General features: G+C 42.0%; 1 protein-coding gene across 1 annotated transcript; it reads left to right on the top strand.

Moving 5' to 3' along the window:
• The first annotated feature begins 332 nt into the window (after positions 1 to 332).
• Positions 333 to 24,361, top strand: BBOX1 (gamma-butyrobetaine hydroxylase 1). Its single transcript, XM_003206092.3, has 7 exons — positions 333 to 713; positions 1,342 to 1,456; positions 13,720 to 13,918; positions 17,689 to 17,794; positions 19,850 to 20,046; positions 20,741 to 20,907; positions 22,482 to 24,361. The coding sequence occupies exons 1-7, from the start codon at positions 363 to 365 to the stop codon at positions 22,640 to 22,642; spliced, it is 1,296 nt and encodes a 431-aa protein (XP_003206140.2). The 5' UTR covers positions 333 to 362; the 3' UTR covers positions 22,643 to 24,361.
• The last annotated feature ends 501 nt before the right edge of the window (positions 24,362 to 24,862 follow it).

The raw sequence follows: 24,862 nt of genomic DNA, 5'->3' as shown, positions 1-24,862 counted from the left end.
CTAGTGGAAACCTCAGTAGCTCGGCAGTAGTACGTATGTTAGGTTTGTGGAACTTGTCTCCGAGTGTCTTACGAAGGGACCTTTATGCTGTAAGTATCAAACGGCTGCGGGAACAAGGATGAACAAGTTGGTGAATCCAGCCGAAGCTCTGCTAAACGCAGGGATTTTTGGACAAACGGGTCTGAATACATCCTCTGCGTCTCAAAAGCCATAAACAAGACGATGGGTATTCCTAAATACTTAGCTAGAAGGAAGTGGGGAGAATAGCCTTAAAGTGCTCCTTCTGATACAGTTGCTCCCTAAATAATAATCTGCTCTCTGTGGTACTGCAGGAACACCGCCGCGACCCGACCAAGGTCAGCATGTGGAGGCTGGCAGCTCGTGTCCTTCTGGGGACCAAAGTCCACCCCGTGACCCGGCGCCTGCTTGCTGGGGCTGCAAACCTGCAGTGCTGCTGGTGGGGGACAGCACGGAGGACCTACACGGGCTACATGAGCGCGGGGATACGGAAAGTGGAGGCTCCAGATGCGGAACACCTCGTCCGCGTGCAGTGGGAGGATGGAAGTGAGAGCTGCTACCCCTGCGTCTGGCTGCGGGACAACTGCCAGTGCCCACACTGCTTCCTGCACTCTGCCAAGGCCCGCAAGCTGCTCTTCGAGGACCTGGATGTTGACATCGTGGCCAAGGAAGTCACTCTGACAGACAGGAGAAAGGTAAGGATGATGATCTTAATCTATAGAAAAGATACCGTAGAAAGCATAACCCAACGTTCAGCGCTGGCCCAGCTTCTGCGTCTATATCTATCCATCTATATTAGCATCTGTTCATGAAAAGGGGAGGTTGGTTGAGCAAGGTGAAACAGGAACTGACCTTTCTGTAAATTTTAACGTTTTCTGACACGTATAGCAACTTTGTATGTCATTTTGATTTTTATACATCTATTTACTTGAAAAGGAAAAAAGTCTCAAAACTTCTGAACAGTTTGTCTCTTAACATTTACTTTTTTCATACGTCTTTCTTGTCCTGTTTTTTGAAAGGCAGATTTGCTCTTCTGAGTTGTAGTGAAGTGTTCCCCTCAATGGAATGTGCCAGCTTCCCAGTTCCTGTTAGGCAAAGTACACGCAGTGACAGCAGCCCACAGAAAATAGCAAATTAGGTCATGTGCTCATGTGAAAATGAACATCTATAAAAGGCATCGGAATTTGGATGCTGTTCAGGTTGGATTTTCATTAATTGTTTGCAGTTACATTACGTGGAAGCTGTGATATTACTGATTTAAACATTGCAATTTCTATCATTTCTATTTTTTTCCTAACGTTACGTTTCTTTTTATTTCACAAGATATCTATCACGTGGCCCGACGAACACACAAGTGAATATGAAGCTGAGTGGTTGAAAAAACGATGCTTCTCTGAAGCAGCCAGAGCAGAAATGAGAGAAGATTTATTTTTACCAGGTAGGAATTAAACCCACGTGTGTCACACACCTTTCAGACACGCGTGGTCTGGCGCTGCAGACCCTATCTAGATAGAGAGTCTCTGTGTGAGGACCAAGCCTATCCAGCTGAAGCAGGAACAGTTTCTGGGATCACATTTGCCCTTTCACCTCTTCTGATCTCTGGACTGTGGGCCAAGAGCTCTGCTCTGTCCCAGCCCACTTGCAGGAAGGGAGATGTTCTGCTGCTTGGGCTGTGTTCGCTTTCCTAAAAGCTGTTTCCTTTCAGATAAGGTTTGGAGGCCTAAAAATGAGTCCTGTGGAGCAGTGGTGTTCTGTGTGATAAGGCCAATGTGTGTTGTTTCAAATTGCAAGGAAGTTAGTAACTGAAATATTTTTCCCCTTTCCATGGCTTTTGGTTAAAAAGTAACTGTGTAGCTTACCAGTGCCTTGTGCTGAAGTTCTGGTTGTTTGCTCTGTCTCCTGTACCTCCTGTGTAGCAGGCTGCCTTCTGGAAATGAAGAATTTTGTGCAACTGGCATTGTAGCACAGGCAGTACGAGCTATGGTTACACATCACTCACCCTTTTGAATGAATGATTATGAAATCAGTAGGCTTGCCATGATGCACATCCTCATTTCTTCTTTCTTCAGCAGTCTTTCACACTGGGAGTGTGAAATGTGTGAAAACTTGCCAGATTTCTGCAGTTCGCCTTGACGGTGTTCCTGTGAGTTCTGCTGCTGCAGAAAGCTGTGGAAAAGTATTCAGAGCTAAGATTTTATCTGCTGAAATAAGGTCTTATCCTAGTAAAGGAAAGAAGAGGCAGATTGATGGTGAGATATTCAAATCCAGCTATTGGTTTCCTCAGCAAAAGGCCAATCTGTTTATGCTCTTTTTTTTGTCTTGTTTTTTTTTCCTAACAAAGGAAAATGATTTTTATTTTTTCTTGAAAGACTATAAATGCAAAAATACAAAACCATAAGTATCATCTGCTTCTTGAGCTTTGCTTGGCAGTTAGGGTGCTGGTTTCTGCAGGTTACATCTTCCTTAGCTCCTAGCTCTCATTCTCCTAAACAAAAGTCAGTTATCCAGATTCAACCTTTTGTAACTAGCGTAAGGCTTCTGCTGATGAGTAATATTTCCATTCATTTCAGTAGATCATGTAACAGTTGTTTACTAGTTTCAGAGTGGAACTTTTTTCCCCTGGTGATTGATATAAAAGTTGATGTCTATTTTTGCCTTGGCAAGAATAAACGATGGTGTTTACTAAGTTGGAGGCTTGGGCGTGTTCCCAGAGTGAGCGTGATGAAGATGCAAACCTAGTACAGGGAAACTGCTAGACTTGATTTCTCAGGTTCTGAGTTGTTTTTTGGAGAAGTGAAGATGCTGTGGAAGCTAGCAAGACATTGTGTAGCGTTTTGGGGGAACGTTGTAAGTCAAATGTTGCTCTAATTCATGCTCAGATGCTCAGAAAAATTCATCCAGATGTCTTGTTATTACCAAATGTATCAGTAATCAAGATTGCAGTATTTCAGATACAATGCTTCTTTTTGCCTCTGTTACAAAACCTAACCAGACATGACTTGCCACATTTACACTGTGATTACTTTCAGGATCTAAATAACAGGCTTCTTTTGGAGGCTTCTCCCTTTTGCTACAGCTTCTCTTCAGTGCAGCAGTCCAGAAAAATATGCAGTGAAGATACTTTTATTCTTTGGACACTCCTTTGCAAATTCGGTGATCTGAGGAAATATGTTTGCAAAAGTTACATTGAGTAACTACATTAACTTTGGCCTTGCTTAGTAGTGTCAATGTGCTCTTCTTCATAATTCTGGGAAAGACCTGGCTCCTTATGACAGGTTGCTTCTTCCAGCATTTCTCAGGTTTCATTTGTAAGGAAGGCTGCATTTCTAAGGCATGTGAATTTGCTGGCTGTTTGAGACCAGCTTCTCCTTGTGTACTGGGGTAAGCTGAAAATCAGCTTCCTTCTGGTCCCTGCAGCTACAACACTGCAAATGACATGCTCTTAAGTAGTTGATCATATCCTAGCAGTATAGCATTACAGACGATGATCTGAAATGGCAGCCCTCTGTGCTGGTTCAACAAATACAAGAGCAGGCTCACCAGAGTGCTCTAGTTAGTGGTTAACCTTCATTGCTGACATTGTCAAGGCTGCTGCTCCCTTTTTTTTCCTCCTCAATAGCTGATTTGCTGGAGAAAGCAGTGTGCTGGCACAAGCAGTCGAAACCAGAGGATGTGCACTTGTCTGTGCTTTGTTTTACAGTTGTTCTTCGTTTTGCTATGCGGCTAATAACAGTGCAACCTTCCAGAATTTTAATTTCAATATGTCAGCTGGTTCTTAGTTGCTTTGCTTTGGTCGTTTGTGGCTTTGTCAGTTTCAGAGCTGTAATTGCTAGCACATTTTGAGAAGCACAAATATTACAGCCTGTAGGCAAGCCTGTGCATCACCTGTGGTTAGGTCTTGGAGCTTGCAACACCACTTAAATACAGACATGTATACACACAGACCTCTAACTTACGTGCATCTGTCAGTGGTGCCTATGCTAATCAGACAAATATAAAATGCATTTTCTGAAAGAGTTATGTCTGCTTTACTAAAAGATTTGTTTTGTTACAGATGCTGGCAATTGTGCCAGTGCAATCATTTCTTTTCTTTTTCCTGTCATTTAGTTACATTGTGGATCCATTCCAATAACTAATGCCATTTCTTTCTTCTCTGGAGGAAAAAAAAACCCAAAATTTTCACATGAAATTTATTCTAAAAGTAACCAGCTGTCCCTAGAAACTCTCCTCCCAGTTGTTTCTGAGATGCATTTTCATCAGGTGTCAGTGCTCAGTCGAGTTGGAGAGCTCTCTCAGTTTCTTGTAACATCAGAATAGATCTCTTTATTGTATTCAACATACATCTTATATACCACCCACTTACAAGCAATAAGTTCCTGTAACAGTTAATTGGCCCTAACTTCTCCCAAACAACAGTAATAAAGGAGGAAAGGTTTATCAATTGTGACAAGATTAACAGTGCATACAAAACAACCTCCTGTTTATCCTCTGACTCCCTTTGCTCTTTGTCTTAATTCCAGTCTCCCAAGGCTTCACAGTGATAAGATTTATCAAGGAGTCTGTTGACACCCACAGTCAGGTATATAGTCTTTTGAGGAAGGTCACTGTAAACTGTTAGGATCATTAAGGTTGGAAAAGACCACTGAGATCATCTGGTCCAACTCCAGCCCATGCCCATTGACCACATCTATCAGTGCCTTGACTCCATGTTCTTTATTTCCTTAAGCACCTCCAGGGACAGTGACTCCACCAACCCACTGGGCAGCCTGTGCCAGTGCCTCACTGCTCTTTAAGAGAAGAAATTTTTTTCTCATATCCAACCTGAACCTCCCCTGAAGAGATTACCTCTCAACTCAATTCTTCCTGTTTATAAAAAAGAGAATGTATTTTTGAAGGCGTTGTACCACACAACTCCAAGTAATTTCATATCATTTGTTTTGTTTCCATTAGTAGACACTGTGGGTCTAAAAAGAAGGGGGAAAATAACTCTGACTTAATTCAGGTGTTTAAATCTCAGAAAGTTCCAGATTTTTCTATCCAGCTACTCTTAGAGTACTAAATACATTTTAAAAACATTTTAGTTGTTTTAAACTGAAAAACAAGCATATGAATTTATTATTCTCCAGTAAAAGGTTCTAAGCTTGCCAGTTGGTACTCACCATGCCACAGCTTAAATGCTGAGTAATTCCAGGTGTTTGTTGATGCACGCGTGCTGTCTGCAGAAATTGGGCAAAGGCTATAATCTCATTTTGTGGAGACTTCTCATTTAGAGCCTTTGTGGCTAATCTGGAATGATCAAGAAATGGGATTCTTTTTTTTCCTTTCCCCAAAATTGCTATTCTGAAGTTGGAAGACGTGGTGACTAATTCTCTCAAAGGCAGTTCATTCTTCACACTTTGAAAAGCACGTAGATGTGGGGTTTTCTTAGTTACAGTGCAATTGGTCAAGAAAAATAATTCTGCGAGACCTTTGCTTTTATTCTTTGTGAATTATTCAGCTGCAGTTGTAAACATGGAGATTTTTGATATGGCAACTGCAGCAGTGCTTTGCAAGTGAGAACTAAGGCTGTCCAAATGCTAATGGCTCACTGCTCTCTTTCTTACTCCTTAGTTTTTAAAAGCTTATGTTCTTAAATTTCTGCTGGAATACAATGGAAACTATTATTAACTGTACTTACGTAGTGGGGAAAAAAAGTATGCTATGCTGACATGATAAAATAATAAGGAACATGAGTGGGATCAGTTCCCACCAGGAAGTAGTGGTAGAAGAACATGAATATCTTTGTGTATTGGATTGTTTTTCATTTTCTTGTGTTTTCCTCTCTCTTTCCCAAAGAGTTATAAACCTGCTAATTTGCCAAGTTATAAATATTTGACAGCACATCATCCTTCTGTGTGGGTCTGATGAGGAAGGAGGTCTTCACATATATCGCTGCTTTTAGTGTCAACCTACTATTTGTCTCTCCTCCTCCTACTGGAATTAGAATCAGAGAATCATTTGGGTTGGAGGAGACCTTTAAAGCCTATCAGGTCCAACTCTGCAGTGAACAAGGACAGCCACAGCTCGATCAGGTGCTCAGAATCACAGAATGGCCAGGGTTGGAAGGGACCTCAAGGATTGTGAATCTCCAACCCCCTGCCACATGCATGGCCACCAACCTCCACATTTAATACCAGCCCAGGCTGCCCGGGGCCCCATCCAACCTGGCCTTGAACACCTCTTAAGTACACTGTTTTACTTAAGTGGCTGTGATGTCTCTGGGGCCAGTCATGAGAGGAAGTTCTTTACTATTTTTCAGGCAAATAAACATCATGTAAAGTTAGTCCATGCTTGTGTCAGAAAGAAGTGTTAGAAATTAGCCCCAGGTCTACAGCAGCTACAGGAAGGATTAAACCTAGCATCAATGTATTTTAATTAAGCCCTAAGACCTCTCTGGAAAAAAAAGAAACAAAAAGAAACCACCACAGTAACTAATATGTAAAACATAAAGATTAATAAGGCTGTACAAAACTCTCTGCTACACATCATTATAATCTCCTTTTTTGACAAGGTTACTGAGCTCGTTGACCAGTGGAAACCAGATGATGTAATTGTTTTGGATTTCAGCAAAACTGTTTCTCACAGTGTTTTTCTGAACGGCATTTCCAGCATTCAGCTAGACAAAAATATAATGTGATGGGTGAACAACTGGTTGATGAGTCGAGCACAAAGGTTTATAGGAACTGCTGTTACGTCAGGCTGGCAGCCAGTCAGTAATGGGATTCCACAGAGCTCCTTTTCAGGGCCAGCTGTCTTTAGTGTTTTCATCAATGACTTGGATACAGGACTTGAAGATGTTTTTTCTAGCTTTGGTGAAATTTTTTATGCAGTCCTGCAAGGACCATTGGTTTGGTTTATGCTCTAAATATGAGTTTGCTCTTGCTTTTGATTATTTTCCTAATTTTCTTTAGGTATTTAGCATTAAATGCAGTAATCATTTGATACATGCTCATGAAATTATCATAAATATGCTAAGGAAATGTGGCCTATTTGAAGAATAACCAGAGTATCTGTAATGATTTGAGATTAGGTGATAAATCAAGGTAGGTTTTGCGAAGCTCTGTGCTTTCTGAAGCACTTTTGCTTATTTTTCTCAATGACTGTGATGGAATGAAAAGGCTGCACTGAATTTGCTGATGGTACCAAGCAGGGACCAACTGTAAGTGTTGAAGGATGTGGGTTACAACCTTAAATTTTCATCACAAATAGGACAAATAGTGAAAACATCTTAAAAAAAAAAAAAACAACTTTAAAGCATTCACTGAGCTTAGTACTTGCTCTCCAGCAACAGTGCAGCAAAAGAATATGAGCTTGGCAACTCTCCACAGTCCATTTCCTTCATATTTTGAAGCACCCACAGTTGTGGCAGTTTCCTTTGAAGATGCTGCAGCTCAGCAGCTGTTGGACTCTGAGGTAGGGAAATAAGCCACCAGCTGAGTGGGTTGGTTCTATCCATGCCAACAGGCTGGCTCAAAGTCAGTGGAGTCCAAAGAGAACTCTGACCAGAGATGAAGGAGCCCTTCTGCTCTGTTTCATGGAGTAAAGCTTCTAGAGCACTGTACCTGCTTGGGCACCGTGCATTAAAAAGAGCTACAGAGGCAACATGTTGCCTTGGAAAAGCTCTGTGGTCTAGAAACATCTAAGAAATTAAGAATTTAAGAAATTAAAGAAAAGGAAAAAGGAAGAAAAACAACCACGTTTGCCATGCTTGTGGTTTGCATGCATGTGCTGTGAAAAAATGCATGTGTACGTGTATGAAAATACTTAATTCTTTTCAGAATAGGCAAAAATTGGAGTTCAGATAAAGTACTGAAAGTTTCAAGTTGAATCAAAGATCATGAAGTAAGGGAATATTTGTTATAATAACTTTGCAAGCTGCACTAGATGACTTTTTTGTCTCAGATACCAGCTGCTGCTGCGTTCCATACATTTCCCAAGGATTAAGTGGAACTTGGAGCTGTACACAGTACATTTTCAGCTTTTGGCACTTTTACCACAGTGTCATTGCACAATACAGTGGGAGGAAATGTCCAGGGGGAGAGCTTACTCCTGCAGTAGCTGAAATACTAAGCTTTTGGCTGCAGTAACAGGCTGCTGCAGGGCAGGGATCTTAGAGTCTTTCTTTTCTGAAATGTGAGGTAGGATTTAAAACATGCCCTCGAACCCATGTCTGCTGGCTGCAAAAGGAGCGTGCTACCATGAGGTGGAACTTGCAGCAACACGGTGAGCATGGGGACTTTGAAAGGGAACACACTGCAGTTCCTGTATGCAGAGAAGCCAGCAGCGCTTGGAGCTGCAGTTAAATTCCATCTGCATGTGTTTGTTCTCCAAAGTGAGGGGAAATCTTTTGGTATATTCCCTGATATAATAATACTCTCCTTTTATTTAAGGAAGATGAGGTACAGCAGGCAAGACCAGAAAGGAAAAGTTAAAACTCAAATATTCCATTAGTTTGCACGTGGATATTTACCTGCACGAGCACGGAAAACTAAATTTGTCTTTCAGAGGTTATTCTTGGCAGTTCGCATGGCGTACCTACAGCTATTTAAATTGCATAAGCTTTAATAGAGGAAAAAGGAAAACATTTATATTTTATTTTTTTCTCAGTCCTCCAAAATGTGTGAAAAGGTGTGTATTGAGTGAAGCACAGTGGAGCAGTGATCGGCTGGCTGTGGAGCGGCCTCACGGAGGAATTTAATGAGGTGAGACTATGTGTCTCCTCAGGGATTGCACTTCCTTCATTCTGTGAGCATGTTGTGAGATCCAACAGCTTGTCAGTCATACTGCAGCTTCTTTGAAACGTGGGATGGAGCACAAATGATGGCCCATGTGAGCAGCTTATTACTGGGGTACACGTGATGATCTCTAACCAGCCTAAGCCAGAGCGAGTAGGGAATAGGAGTGGTTGGAAATTTGTAGACTTTGCAGCTGTTGCACCGTGGTTCACATTTTTATGAGCACCTTGCATAATGCCCTGTTCCATTTCTTTGCAGTGCAGGTTCTCCCTCCGTGACCAGGTGAAATCCCCCAGAGCTCCCATGCTGCAGGCTGCTCTTAGGGTTTGTAGTGGTTGTTATCAGTGCCAAAGGAGCTGGACAGCAAACAGAGTTGGGGAGGGGGGGGTTTGTAAAGGATGCAGTCTGCATTTTTCTGTGGTATCATTTCTGATTGATGATCAGACAACGTAAGTGGATGTTGGTGAAAGTGCTGAGTAAGCTGGGTGGGGATTTAAAACAATTATTTTTGTTAAATACTTGAAAATCTATTTGTGTTTTGTTGTGCAATCTCTAATGAATTATCGGCTTCAAACGAAGCAAGAGAAATCAGTAATGTCTTAGTTGTAAGAACAGGGCTCTGATTTAAGAGTACTTGCCATTAAACCAGTCTCTAGAAAGTTTTGTAATAAAATAGCCAAGATGTCTGTGAAACAAAAAGTAAGAGGGCATCTTTGTCCTGTTCACCCATTGCTGTGCAACATCTTTGGTTTGAAGATGTGTTTGTGCATACAAACCAAGTAACTGGACAGTTTATGCGACTTACAAATGGAAATTTGCCCAGAGATGTGGTGGATGCCCCATCCTTGGAGACATTCAAGGTCAGGCTGGATGGGGCTTTGAGCACCTGATGGAGCTGTAGGTATCCCTGTTCATTGCAGGGGAGTTGGGTCTTTAAGGGTCCCTTCCAACTCAAACCATTCTGTGATTCTATGATTCTAGTCTATGAAATCAGTAAGAAAAGAGCATGGAGACAGACAGTCTGAAATAGGTCTTTTGCACAGGAGAGAAAGAAATCAGCCTGCACTGACATCTGTGCCCACAGTCACCTCAAGCATGTGGCCAGGTGGGTCTGAGTGGTGTCTGTGGCTGGCACTGCTTTTCCTGTTGAGCTGACAGATCTCACCTCATTACCTCATTTTGCAGTCAACTTCCACAATTATGAATAGTCCACAAAAGGACTGAAAGATGTAAGAACTGCAGTTTCTACAAAAGAATCTGGGACATCTCCATCACTGCAGCACCTTCGCTCCTCTAAGCAGCCAAGCCAGGACAACTCCAGCACTGCAGCCATCAGACAGAATCGAAGAGAACATTATGCCATCCTGGGTTGTCTATAAAGGTTGCTAAGCAATGTGTGTTTGCTGTCCAGTGACAGTTACTGTTAATTTCTGTACATTAGGATTCAGAGCAGCGTGACCACAAAAGCAGCATCAAGGACAGGTGCAACAGACCAGGTCCATCTAGTGACCAGCGAGAGGCAGGTGCAGGTTGTAGCAATGCAGATGGCACTGGTTGCATTTCAGCATGATATGTACACTATTTCTGATCATTTAGAGAGGGGGAAAAAAAGAGGCTGGGGGAAAAGTCTGTAGTCTGGAGATAATATTTTGTTGGAGTTTTAAGCAATTGAAAACAGTCTTGCATCACAAACAGATTTCGGAGGAAATTGTAGCAGCACTTATTAACCATTCTTTCAGTATTGGAGCTGTGGGTACGTATGGTGTGTGTGAGATATGTGGATGGGTGAAACAAGGGAGAGCAATTTACTAATGGTTCTTTCTTACAAGCTCATTTGATAGAAGCTGTGCCCTAACATGAGATTTACTTATGCCAGCAAACCTGTAATTATTTCAGTATTAATCTACTAACAGTGTTTTCTCGCTTGATTTCTTTCACTATAATTATGAGTGAGTCTACACAGCAGCTTTCTTTCAGGTGTGCAGGCAGCCATTTCAGGTGGCTATTTTAAACTCTGAGTGAAGAAGCAAATAAACAGAAGAGCAGGGTGGTTCTGTGGCACATACTGTGCAGTACTTGGGCATGTTCTCCTCAATCGTTTCAACTAGGGGAGAAAATCACCAGTAGCTAAGTACAAAATATGATGCTCAATTGTGGATTTCAGTGCCTTGTGCCAGTAGCACAGACAAATTTAATTAAAGTTAACAGCTTAAACGACTGCCAGACTCCAGAAAGTATCCTGGTGAGAAGCTGTGCTTTGGGCTCCATGATTAATTTCCTGTCTTCTCACTTTCTGTCTGGCAGGATCTCAGTGGCCCCATTTCAAAGCCACCCTCTGCAGTCCCCCTGTATCACCATGCTGCTCCTCGCTCTACTGGTATCCACCACTGTACCCTCAGCACCTTTCAACTTGATAAGCAGGCTGGGGAGATGCTGAGCTGGTTTGGAAAGAGAAGTCCCAAGTGCACGTGGTACAACTGTATGTATGCACACTGCTCCTTCCATGGAGCAATCCCAGATTCAGCAATTGTTCCAAAGACATCAGCACAGTTTTAAGTTTTAAAGTAACACTTCATTGGATTGACACTTATTAACTGTATACGTCACATCAGCACACAAGTAGTCCACAGCAAACTCATCCTAAATTATCTGTGAGTATAAAATAGAGGAGTGTTGATACTCTGTGGCTTGCACAGCTTCCAAGGTACAGGACTTTGTGTGTTGGTTGAGGTAGGAAACCAGTGGTGTGGTACACCGTTCTTCCTTCGTTTTCCTTCATTCTGTGTTGGTGTTTTCTTCTTCTCTTGAATGGAAAGGAGGACCCCTCATTTGCTCTTGTTGCACTCTTGTTGAGTTTTGTTCTTGCTTCCTGTACATGAAGCATGCAGCCATCTGTGCCTTCCTGCTTGCCCAGCCTCTGTGTGTTTATGCCTTGCTGGTTTATCAAGTGCCTTTTGCTACTGCAGTTGTTACAGATCTAGGAAGTGCTTAGCCATACTGCATGGTTATACTTGGTTCATTTGCTTCCATTTTTTAGGAGCAATAGGGAACAGCCATAGCAACCTGGTGCTGCTGGGTGACCATTCAGTCCCAGCAGTGAGTATCTGTGTCTCTTAAAGGACAGGGTGATTGCACAAGGGAGAAAGTAAATGCTACCGCTACCACTACTTCTAATCATCATCTTGAGAAGGATTTCCCAACATTTTCTTATATGTCCTGGAGAAGCAATCCTGAGCAGATGCCATCTCCTGTTGAGGTGTGGAAGATGGAAACAAATGCTCTATACTCTTTCTTCACAGAAGAACAGGAATATGTTTACTGACAGAAGTTGCTGTTAAATCACAACATTAACAAGAATCAAGATGGCTGGATACGCTTGATGTTCTGCATAGAGGGTAGGGTTAAACACATACAGGGCCCTCCTGTTGACTAACAAGGTTCAGAATGGACCCCCTTGCTTCCTAAACTCCTTGGACCACAGGGGTAAGGAGCCTAAGTGTGGCTGGATCCTCTCCTAGTCCCAGAATTGGTCAGCAATTCTTGTCACAATCAGTCTAAGATATGATCTTAGCAAAGCTTAAAAAAAAAAAAGAACAGGTTGTTAGTCATTTACTGAGGACCTGTATCAGCAAAGTGTCTTGAACATCAAGGTGTAAGGATTCTCTGCACAGGCATAACCTTGAGAGGTATCTTTAATCACAAGGAGATGCAGCCGTGCAGGAGAGCTTAAAGGGGCTCTTGGGCTACTCACTGTTTATGAGGTAAGATGACTGACTTGTAGTCATAGTGTTCTCTGAAGTTTGGAGTACCAAAGTGGAAGGAATGGAGTTTCTGTCCTACAGCAGAAAGGAGGCAGGGAAGGAAGAGCTACTTGAAGTGCAAGTGAAGAAACTGTAAGCATGGGGCACACCAGTGGAGCCGAGTGCTTCCAGCACTGAGACAGGCTGAAGCAGCCTGCTCCATGCAGGAGGGAGGCTACCCATTAGAACTACTGGTAGGAGTTCCTTCTGCCCCTCACACTTAAGATCTTGGGATAGATGGAAAACCTTTGTCTTGGCATCTCCACTTAAGTCAGGCAGGGAGTTATGAGTTATGCTAAGTTCCATGACTGGGAGGTCTGTGTCCATCTCCTTTCTGGACATGGATGTGCACTTTGGACACAAGAACAGTGCATCACTACAGGCTTGAGGCAGAGTGGCTGGAAAGCTGTGCAGAGGAAACTGACTTGGGGGTGTTGGTCAGTGCTCAGCTGAACATGAGCCAGCAGGAAGAATTTTGCATCACGGAATCACAGAATTGCAGGAGTTGGAAGAGAACTCAGGAGACCATCAAGTCCAGCCCCCCTGGTAAAACTCTTACATTGTTTTATGCTCTCATGAATGCTGTTTGAGAATGGGCAGAACCCAACTTCCTGCTCATTGCTCAGTCTTTCCTTACATTGGTTTCCTTACCTCCTGGCATCCCTTGGATTTGTAAATGATCTTGGGCTGTTACTGGCACTCATCTGAAATAGCATCAGTGCACTCCAAATATGAAAAAGATGAAGAATGACACCATCCTGCAGGATTTCATCTGGCTGGATGTGCCTTTGTGGAGACAAACCTACAAAAGAAAATTGGTTAGTCACTGATGCATCTGAGGTAGTTACTCAGCTTCTAAGCTGTTACACCTGTGTATGTCTTCTGCTGTACTGTGCTGTGAACTTCTGACTTAAATCTGCTTCTTCACTGCAAAGTTTTGTTGCACTTTACCATGAAGATTATTTTTTGTCTAGAAAAACTTAAGGATTGGGGTTCAGGTCCCTGCAAGTTGGCTGCAGGACCATGGGCATTTTCACAAATGCATAAAAATCTCTTCATGCTTTGACTGTTCTATGCTCTAATGCTAGAATAGCTGAATAGTTGCTTCTTTATTTCTTCCTTTTCAGAACATCAGTACTGGGGCTCAGACCTACAGCTTCCCAAAATGCCTTTTGAAGAAATCATGTACAATGATGAGAGTGCCTACAAGTGGCTGTGCACCCTGAAGAAGATGGGAGTTGTGCTGCTAACAGGAGCTGCTACAAGGCAGGGAGAGTTGGTGAAGCTTGGCCACAGGATTGGTTTCCTGCGTCTCACTTTTTATGGGTGAGTTGGGATTTTTAATAACCTTGCTTTGCCAGCTATATAATTACTTCCAGAGCATTTGAATTCAGCTCGCTGGACCTCTCTTGTGGGTTAATTTATTAAAACAGGATTAATTTTTCCTTGCTTGCAGATGCAAGGACAATTCTTATTGAAAAGCCACAAGCAGATCCACAAGGCAGCACTGTGTACCCCATGAGGCTATGCAGAAGGCCTCTTCCAAATTGCTATATCCACAAACAACAGTGAACTCTGCAGCTTGGCCTAAGTTACCCCTTCCTTGGTAAGATTTCTGGAGTAGGTTCTCATCTTAACTTCAGTCAATGTGTTGTCCAGGAACGGACAACACGTTGAGGAGGAGAGGTAAAATGCAGGCTGGTTGAAATCCAGAACCCAGTTCCACAGCATGTCCCATGCCTCTCTGGGCACAGATCCCAGCCCTGTATGCTCCTGGGGTGATAGATATTAAAGCACAGTTATTTCTCGTGCCTGAATAGACCCCAAAACCAGAATATTTAGAGCTTTCCAATTAGAAAGCTCCCTTCTCCCCTATTTTAAAAAAAAAAAAAATAATAATAATAATAATAATAAAAAAAATATACAAGTCTTGTCCTTCACTTGGACCTACCTCATTTAGAAAATAACTAGGTAAACTATGAGGGCAGTAGCCAATGTCTCTTCCTTTGACTAAAATGGCTTAAAACAGAAAGAAGTAGAAATATAAAAAGTCAGCCTTTGCCAGAAGGACCACATTCCATGCAGCCTTCAACTTAGGGAGATTTTCTTCCCCTTTATGCAGTCGGAGGCTTTTTTTCTTCCCCCTTTCTACTTACTGGGCCAGAAAGAAAAGTAGATTTCAGTTAGCTGGGATTCAGTCATGTCAATCCTACTAAAGCCAATGGGAACAGAACTCCCTACTTGACTTGGAAACCCCACCTAGTGTTAGTTAACATTTTCTGCTGTTAAAAGCATTCCTGATGTCAGGCACTTCTCTGCTTGGCAGTCTACCACAGGTCTTACTTGAAACTTGTGCCATGATGAAAGTGGTACTTCTTGCTGTTTCTGTTCTGACGTGATCCTAGTAAGAAAGTTAAGCCAACAAAAGATTCAGATTTAATTGTATCATCAGTTAGAGTTTTTTTTTTTACATCTCTTTCATAAAGTTAGATGTGTACCTCACTGATTCTCACCAAATATGATTATAAAGAACAGTGTTTACTAAATACTTCCCCTTGTTTCAGGCCAAGGTGGAAATTGGTCATCAGTCCACACCATTTGGACAAATAAGAGTTAGAGCTGCTTTCACTGTTTAAATCAAATTTTCTGTTGGTGTTGATTAAACCTTCTTCCCTTCTTCATTTTCATGCTGTTCATCACAAAGACCATAAACAGAAAGTTGGGCTGCAAAGCATTAACCTTTCTCAAAAGAGTCACAAACTATTTTGCTGTGCAACTGTTAGCCACATCTCCTCCTCGCTGTAGGCTTACACACACCTTGGCACACACGGTGCTCATGAAATGGGCTTTAAATGACTCTTCAGACCTGCTTTTTTAAAGTCTTTTAAAAAATAATTTTATTATTTTGGCTTATTTTTGGGGGGTAGCGATGCTGGCTTTTTTCAAGTCTTTTTTAAGAAAGCAGTTGCTTAATTTTTGCCATGTATATCTGGAATCCACTCTTCAAATACTACAGAGGAGAGAAGGCTTTACCTATGGTATCTTTTCTCCTAACTTAACCTGTTAAATTTTCAGGCAGTTAGTGCCATACTCAGTTGTGCTGTTCTCAGACATTGCTCACAGTAGCAGAAACTCTCCTGAGCTTCCAGTCTTAACAACAGGCTTAGAGCCATTTTATGTCTTTTCCTCTCTTAAAAAAAAAAAAAGTTCACAGATTACTGTGGCAGACAGTTCTAAAAAGAGATTTTTAGAACTGTAATAAAATAACTGTTGCTAATCCCCTTGCTATTTCACCAGTGCCCAAATGCAAGACGTAACAAATACTGTAAAGAAAAGGGATGAATTTGGATTGGTCCAGCTTGGCAAATAAAACATACCTCTGCAGGGCCATGTATGCTTACTGGAATGTAACAGTAACAGATATATCCCAGACAAGTGGAAAAATGTAAGCATTTTTTCACATCTAATGTCCGCTTGGTACATGCTACCCTACAATGTCATTAGAATCATAGAAAAGCTTGGGTTGGAAGGGCCCTTAAAGACCATCCAGTTCCAACCCTCTGCCACAGGCTGCTTCCCACCCACCTGAGCAGGCTGCCCCATCCTGGCCTTGAGCACCTCCAGGGATGTGGCATTCACAGCTTCTCTGGGCAGCCCCACTTTACACCTCCCAGAGGGCTCTGGCTGCCATAGTCCCAAACCTTTTGTGAATGAGACCTCAGTTCTTAATAAAGTGCAAGGCCAGACAATTTAAATGTGGCTTCAGTTCCTACTGCAACCATTTGCCAAAACTAAAGATGTGCCAGGCACACTAGTTCTCTGCTCAGAGAGACTGAGCTCACATTGCCTCTTAATGCCAAAAAAAATTGCTATGCCTGCCTGGTGCCAAATTTCCTGCTCAGTCAAACAGTATAAGCAATTGAGGTTGAAATTTAACCGTGACTTCTAAGTCATAAACCTTTCCAACTGCTCTCTTCTCTCTAAGGGTGAGAGCTTTCTAACACTACCTGTTTTCTTTCTTTCACTTTTCCTGCACTTGCTAGCTCTCTGTGTGGCTGAGTTCAGAGCCATTGATACCCTGATAAAGTGAAACTGATTATTTTCCATGCTTAGCACCCAGCTCCCTATTAGCACTGCTTTCTCTTTTTGACCATGGCTGGCTGCAGACAGTGATGAGCTTTGACAGCAGCTCCACATGTGGAGGGTTTCCAGGGACCAGCTCCCTACCAAGCATAGCAGCAGGACAGCTCTGACTTCTTTTGCAAGGTGGTATCACAATGACTTATAAATGATTCTCATTCCAGCAATCCTATGTAGAATTGCAGAATTGTTTGAGTTGGAAGGGACCAAAGTCATCTAGTCCAACTCCCCTGCAATGAATGAAAAGCATTTGTGGAGTATATGAAATGACTTTGGTCTCCATGTTCTTTAGCCTCTGTTTTAAATATTAAGAAGTAATACTTGAGCACACTCCACATAGTATATGTGGTGTACAGTAGTTAAATAGGAAATAGAATGAGTTTTATATTTTTCTTTTAAGTAATTTATGCTCCTGACTGCTTATGGTGACACACATAGACAGGGATCTTGCTATGCATTTGTTGAGGGCTGTCTTCAGGCATGTACTCTGTACAATCCTAACACGTGATTCGTGGTCTTAATTACTCCTGTGCAGCACATCACTTGAAACATATTTTGGTTATGCTGCAAGGTGATGTATTCGTGGCTTTGTTGTATAACAAAGATTATACTTTTTTTTGCAGTTGTGAGTAAAGTTTCTTAGAACGTTTTGTCAAATTTAAGTCACAAACTATATAATCAAATAAAGGGGGTAGCCCTCAGAGCAGGAGAGAAAAAGAAGTTAGAAAGCTTTTCCTTCAGTGGCAAGTCTGCAAGTATCAGGAAAAGTCCCACTGGGGAAGGGGAGGTTAGTGTGTTTTCCAAGACTGTGAAGCTTTAACATTAACTTGGGGGTGAAATGACAAAACTTTTCGTAACATTCAGATGCAGTAACTCTCCTCTACTCTGATTTCCCACTCTCACCTTGCACTAGCTGATTGTTCAACACGTTTGCTCTTTGCCCTTTCATTGTACAGGCCGACTTGGCAAGTGCAGGACAAAGCAGATGCCAACAATGTGGCTTACACAACAGGGAAGCTGTGCTTTCACACCGACTACCCTGTCCTGCAGCATCCACCTGGGGTAAGGTGAACCTACCAGCTTCTTCATAATGCAAAGGGGGAAAGCACGAGGGTCCGGTATGTGCTTTTGATACTGTTTATTATATCAAACAAGTTGGGTGTTTAGATGCTGCAGTCGCATTGTGACATCTTAGGACAAGAGGAGAAGCAATTGGGAGAAGAATGATTAAGATACTGTATTGCCTTCTGCAAACTGGCTGAGGTTAGACAAGTTTTCACCCTTTCAAAGAATCACAGAAACACCAAGGTTGGAAAAGACCTACAAGATCATTCAATCCAACCATCCACCTATCACCAATAGTTCTTACTACACCATAGCCCTCAACACAACGTCCAGATGTTCCTTGAATGTTCATGAATGTTCCTTTCAGGAAGGGGCACTCTGTAAAGCTGAACCACTGCAGGAAATAGGTGGTCACCCCATCCCTGTCACAGCAAAGCCCAGTCCACTTCATCAGAGAACTGAAAAGTAATAGAAATGTGGGCGAAGGAACAAGTTAGACCTGCAAAGGTTTGCATCTATACCTACAGTTTCCCTTTCTTATTTGTCAAGAGTACTTCATATCATTTTTTTTTTTTCACTAATTAAAACGTCAGTGTGGTTTATCCACATATAAATGAAGATTAACATCGCCTGTAAAAGTCATTTAGATGCTCTTCATTAACATAATATTAAGATTAAGAATAGTTGTAGCAATTGGACTGATCAATACAATGGGAAAAGCATTACAACAAAGGTGAGATGATGAAAGGACTGGAACAGTAGAGAGATGCTATAAGGGAAGGGAAGATTGCTTGGCTGTATCAGAAGATTCTAGAATGACAGGGGAAAGCTTCACCAAGGAGGGATGTCCAGAAAGAGTGGCAGTCAGCCCTTAAATGAGGTCCTAAGAAAGATGGAGCCAGGCTCCACCCCTTCTGGTCACACAGCTGAATTGTCTTCACCTGTGCTCCCAGGGCTGACCAGGTCCTTTCCCCAGGTGCTCAATCAGTGGTTCAGGCCTTGACTCAACAGTTCCCATACAACAGTACTTTGTTAATTGAGCACAGATGTGAATTAGCTCAGTGTCTCTGTGTGCCAAGGCTTTCTCTGCTACCAAATGTGAGTAAAAGGGCAAAACCTTTTTCATTCAAATATGCTCACAAGACGGAATTCAAAGGCAGTGGACAGAAGGGCAGGAAGCTGCTCCATCATGTGGATAAGCTATTTGTAACCTTTGCAAGCCAATGAAGATTAGAGGAGGAATGGCTGTCTGCCAGTCTTGGACAGAGCCGTTTCCTTCTGCTTTATGCTGATGGAGTCCACCAGCAGCTGCTTGGTCCTTCCCTCAAGGGCTGTGGGTGCAGCACTTCAGGAGGCTGTGACAGACTGTTCTCTGCTCCTCTCTCCCCAGTGTTTCTTATTTTTTCTTTCCACTGGTCTCAGAAATAGTTCATGGCCATGTTTCCCTTCCATGGTCATTGTTAGCTTTGCATTCTTAAGGGTAGCTGTGTTTGCATGACAGATGTGTATTGTCTAGTTTGGCAAAGATTAATATGCTTTGCATGATGCTTGACTTGTCAGCATCCCAGGGAGTTCCTGTTCCATCCTACTCCTTGGCAATTTCACTATGAAGTGCAATTAAGCTTCCTCAATCCTATTTTATTACAGATATTAGGCCTGTTGCCATCTGTAAGCCACCTTTCCCCCTGTGTGAGCATACAACTCACAATGCAAGAGCAAAGTAATCCTCTTTGGAGAGATAAGGAGGGAGACTGCAGCAAAAAGCAGTTCGAGAGAAAGAACTGACAGCAGAGACTTGCAGAAAATAATAACAGGCTGCAAGTGTTAAAAGATCTCTCAGAGGGGATGCAATTATGGTACTTCAATTTTCTGCCTACATGATAATGGTTGCAGAGTGCTATGAAGCTACAGGTTGAAACTCAGTGTTTTGCTTGGAAAAAAACCACACAGATATGAGGTGACTGATTCTAATGGATTATAATCTAATGGATTAGAATTAATGTTAAATACAGAAGCTAATTCTTCTTGAAATGAGATCTTAATTCATTACAGGTTCAGTTTCTCCACTGTATCAAACAAACAGCCACAGGAGGTGAGAGCGAAATTGTAGATGGATTTCATGCAGCTAACAAGCTGAAGCACCAAAATCCGCAAGCTTATCAGATCCTGACCTCTACTGCTGTAGACTACACGGACATTGGGGTTGACTACTGTGATTTTGCTGTGCAGGGTAAACAAAGGATCATAGAGTAAGTGGCCTCCATTCTCACGCAGTTACTTTGGAAACTAAAATTGCTGATGCATGCAGGGTGGAACGTGTGTTGGTAGGTCTGCTCCTGCCACCTCGTGGGGAAATGGTGCCTTCACTGTGCCTGGGGGTACATCTTCGTTGTGGGTTTGGTTTTTGTTTTTTTTTTTTTGGCCAGCATGTTGTTGTTCTTTCCTTTGTCACACTACAGCATAGTTTTCCTTATTCAGTCTCCCTTCCACTAGCAAGAACTCGTGGGCATTAGGGTAACTTCTAGGCACGGAGCCACAGCAGCTGGGCTTGTTACTAAGTTCCAGTCCGTGCTGTGTGTCTGCACATCTGTACCATGCCAAAGAGAGGTTCTAATTTGAAGCATTTAGACTAAGGAACTACACACTATAAAAAGATCAAATTCAGCTTTTGCTGAATTTCAAAGCTTTGACTCTATGATTAATGTGTACAGAATACTGATTTTTTTTTTTTTGGTGGAAACTGTCTGCATTTTTTTTCTGATGACTCCTTTCCCTAGTTATCAACTTCCTACCCAATAATCATCTTGAATGAAGGAAGCGAACTTGTCCTTTGACATAGAATTGAATTTAGATGTAGAAAAACACTGAAACTTCAACAGGAGAGTTCAGTCATCCATTAGACACGTCAAAAGGTTTCTGTTCCTTCCCTCATCTGTTTTGCAGTGTGGATTACAGAGGCCAAGCAGTTCGCATCAATTTCAATAATGCAACAAGAGACACAGTGTTTGACATACCAGCTGAAGAAGTGAGGCCATTTTATGCAGCTCTAAAGGAATTCAATGATTTATTAAACAGCACAGAACACAAGTTTACTTTCAAGCTGAAACCAGGTCAGTAAGTTGTTTCTCTTTGCAGTGATTTTTCACATTTTTCCTAACAAGTCAAAACATTCTAGCACTGTTAGCTCTACCCTGGCACAGAGAGCAAATTTCAGCCCTTCTGTCACCTGTTTTATTTCACTGCTGTATTCTTACACAGTTTCTTCTGCCATTGCTTCACTATTTAAAAAAACAAACAAACAGCACAGTTTGTGATGGGCAATGTAGTCTATCTTGTGAGAATGACAACTCATGCCATGTAGGAAACATACTTGCACAGCTGTTGGGCCATCCCAGTTCACCACATCCTCATCCCTCTGCTTCATCTGATGTGCAACACTCCACATTGCTGGACCTTCATAACTGCTGTAGGAGCTGCAGAACAGCTCAGAAACCACAGATGCACAATGCTGAGGGAGACTGAACCGCACAGCAGAGAATTCAGCTATCTTCCTTGCACAGACACTGAATGCCTGAGTACAGGGCTATGTTCTGAGTGAATAACGTGCTGCACAAATGTTCTTTAAAAGTCAGCGTGTTTTGGACTAGCTTGGCCTGAATCTCAGCTCCTTTGTTCTCCAGCTATAAAACAAAGATATGCACAGTCTCTCACCTCTCACAAAGTGTCACAGAAGTAAACTCCTTAGTGTATCTGACTGCCTCGCACACTGTGATGCTACTTGCTTTAAAATACCTGTGAGGAAATTAATTATTACCTATTCTGCACATACAAAAAAATAATGTATAAGATCACATAATAAATGGTAAAACAAAGTACTTTAAAGTACTGTCAATTAATGCTCCAAAATGGTGGTAGAGGGAAGGGAGAAGAGGAAAGAAAGAGTGTGAGGTTAGTTAATTAGAGATTTATCGTAATGGTAGCATACAAGGGAGAAAAATTGAAATGGCAAGCTGGCCTTAATTATGCCAGTTCCTAGCTTCCTATCTTTTAACAGGGATAGTAATGCAGGATGCATATTGTATAAGTACTTTCAGATCAAGTGAAAATTGCCCTTGTGCCTTTCATGTGGATTTGCAGTAGTCATGCTTCTGTTCAGGAGGAGCTTTTCTTTGGAGTGTAGGTCCCCTCACAGTTCACTTAATTGTGCCTCTGAAATGTGGCAAGCCTACATACCCTGGGGCTACATAATGCACTGGGCTAAGCCCCAGTTGCAGGTTTTCTGTAGATCTCTGTACCTAACATCACCTCAGTACAATTTTTCCCAAACAATAACCACGTGGATAAATGAGGTAGGAAGTTAAAAGGAAAGGTGTTTCTTGTATATTACTCTGGTCTATCTTTCTTGCACAGTTCTGGCAGACTCTATTTGTCCATGCATTCCAGCATCTGGGAAGAAAAATGTGTTTTCTTTTTTAAACAGGGACCTTCTTATAAGGAAACTTGTCTAATCATGCTGTCTAAAATATCCCAGCTGCTTTCTTTTCTGCCTGCCAACATGAGAAAAGCAGTAGAGTTGGAGAGGGACCTGCCCTCTTATTTGATATGATCGCTCCCTAGGTGTTGATCTAGGTCTGCCTCAATGCTACCTGCTTGAAATGTCAAACCTTGTGCAATCTCTTTGCAGGAGACATAGTAACGTTTGATAACTGGCGAGTGCTGCACGGCCGTAGCAGCTATCAGTCAGGCTCTGAAGTGACACGTCACCTCGAGGGCGCCTACGCAGACTGGGATGTGGTCATGTCGAGGCTCCGGCTCCTCCGAAAGAGGGTCCTCAATAGGGACTGAGTTTCCTGCTGACTAGAACAAGCAAAACTAGATTGCCTAGCCTCAAAAAGAAAAAAGAAAAAAAAAAGTATTTTAATTGAGAAACTAACATGGTGAATATCTGAATCTATTATTGATTTCCATTAGCTGCTAAGAAAGCTGTCACTCAGCACAACGTAAGGTCGGTATCTGGTGTGGTAATTTAAGAGTGAATCACTACCTCATTGAGTTTAAAGCCATTTTTTCACACAGTTTTTAAAAAGCATATAAGGGTTGTCAGCTTGTGGGCTGACTGGGTATCAAGCTGCTGTAAGTCGCCTTCACTAATACACCTGCCTCCCTAGGAAGTTGAAAGGGATGTCAAGAGTTTAGAAGCATTGCTTATTAAAGGTTTGTCATGAACTACCAACCACTATTTTCAAAAAACAAGTGTCCTTCATTGTACAAATCATAACCAAATTCATTACTAAAATAAACGACCTCTGCTTTGGAGTTATTTGTCTAAAGAGACCCTTCTAAACAGAACCACACTTCAATACAAGTCATACAACAAGTGCTGGAATCTGTGTATTTGCTGTGCATGTGACAGTCACAGCCACAAGGAACTTTCATTACAGAGCTCTCAAAGAATGCATTGAGTTATTTTTCCTCTGCACCAGGAGCAGAAAAATTTGTGTAGAAGTCAGAGGCAGGGCCAGGATCACACCAGATGCTGTGCATAGATAAAATCAAGATCTTCAAGGCTGATATAGTAAAGTCAGGAAGATGAATGCTACTTCCACTGCACAGCTTGAAATTAGAACACCTAGGAGGCAGCTGCTGACTCAGCACCTGACAGACAAGTTGCAGCTGTACTCAGGTCCAGTTTTGTTACAACAAACTCAACCTTTGGCAGAGGTGGTCTGCAGGATCATAGAATGGCTTGGGTTGGAAGGGATCCTCAAGTTTTGATGCCTTTGCCACAAGCAGGGCTACTAGTCAATAGGTCAAGTGCTAGATGATCAGACTGCCCAGCATCCATCCATCTGGGCCTTAAACCCCTCCAGGGATGGGTATTTCCCTTTCAGTATCATTCCAACTAGAGATCACACCATGCAAAAATCACCGCCATTGGAGCAGCGTGCAGCAGGTGAGCTACAGCTCTGCACCACTGGATTTTCCGTCTTGTTCAGATGCCAAAATGAAAGGGAAAGGTTTAAAATATGTACTTCCTTACCTCTCTGTGTCCATACCCAACAATACATCCACTGAGCTGATTCTTTACCGTCCTTCTCACTGCAGTTAACAGGATGCAGAGTCAGACACAATCAACACCCTCCACTACTAGATGTGCTCCATTCAGTCACCTGGGTGTTTGGAGCCTGTCCTACTTCATAAATAGTGAAATGCTTTTGTCAGCTTTTGAGGGGACAGTAATATGATGCATAACAAAATGAACTTTTAGCAGTTATTTAATTTCCCAGCATGTCCTTTAATAATTAACTGTGGAAAGAAGATGAAAGTATTTGCTGTCCTTGCTATGAAAAGGTTTACACCTATATTCTATGAACCACCAGCAATACTGTGCTCTAACTGTGATATCTGAACAATTTAGTGAGAATTTCAATTTATGGCTTTTTAGCAAGACATCTTGGGATTAATAAAGATGATTAAGAAGAAAGATTTTCTGCTTTTACTCTGTACTTTTCTAAAATTTGTTTTATTCAAATGTCTGATTATTAAAAGCTATTAAGGAACTGATTATTGTTTCGGGCTGATGTGTAATCTCACCACAACATCTTGCACACGGATATTAAATCATTATTTACAACTGTTTGTGAATACAATTAGATCTGGATCATTCAAGCTCCTCCCTGACATTTAAAGTATACATGTAAACCCATAACTTTGAACAGCTGTAAAATAAGAGAATCAAGGTTCTTTGGATCTAATTTTGCACTACTGGGATATTTGTCATTAAGGTACGTCCTGCTACAATCCCACACAACAGCTCCCTGAAGTTCATAATTTATTCCTGAGATATACTGTCCTTTATACATCTTGTAGTCCTGAGAAGGGGTCCAACCACCCACACAAAGTGATGTAGAATCAAAACTCACAGGTTTAACTGCAAACCCTCTACTCACCACCTTCAGCCGCTGCTTCACAAGTTTTAACCAAAATCCACAGTCATATTGGGAAAAGAGAGTGTTTTTATAACTCTCTGCCAAGTAGATCTCTGGATGACTGCACTGCTACCTG

Source organism: Meleagris gallopavo, chromosome 5 (assembly GCF_000146605.3).
Source record: "Meleagris gallopavo isolate NT-WF06-2002-E0010 breed Aviagen turkey brand Nicholas breeding stock chromosome 5, Turkey_5.1, whole genome shotgun sequence".
In the NCBI taxonomy this organism is placed as follows: Eukaryota; Metazoa; Chordata; class Aves; order Galliformes; family Phasianidae; genus Meleagris; species Meleagris gallopavo.
Note: the sequence above shows the minus strand (reverse complement) of the source record. Positions and strands in the feature narration are given on the sequence as shown.

What these genes read in the sequence shown, in the direction of transcription:
- BBOX1 (XM_003206092.3), top strand. Translation starts at nt 363, where the DNA reads ATGTGGAGGCTGGCAGCTCGTGTCCTTCTGGGGACCAAAGTCCACCCC. An exon ending in CTGCGTCTCACTTTTTATGG is followed by an intron (nt 13,919 to 17,688) that starts GTGAGTTGGGAT and finishes TTCATTGTACAG; the next exon opens with GCCGACTTGGCAAGTGCAGG. An exon ending in GGTAAACAAAGGATCATAGA is followed by an intron (nt 20,047 to 20,740) that starts GTAAGTGGCCTC and finishes TCTGTTTTGCAG; the next exon opens with TGTGGATTACAGAGGCCAAG.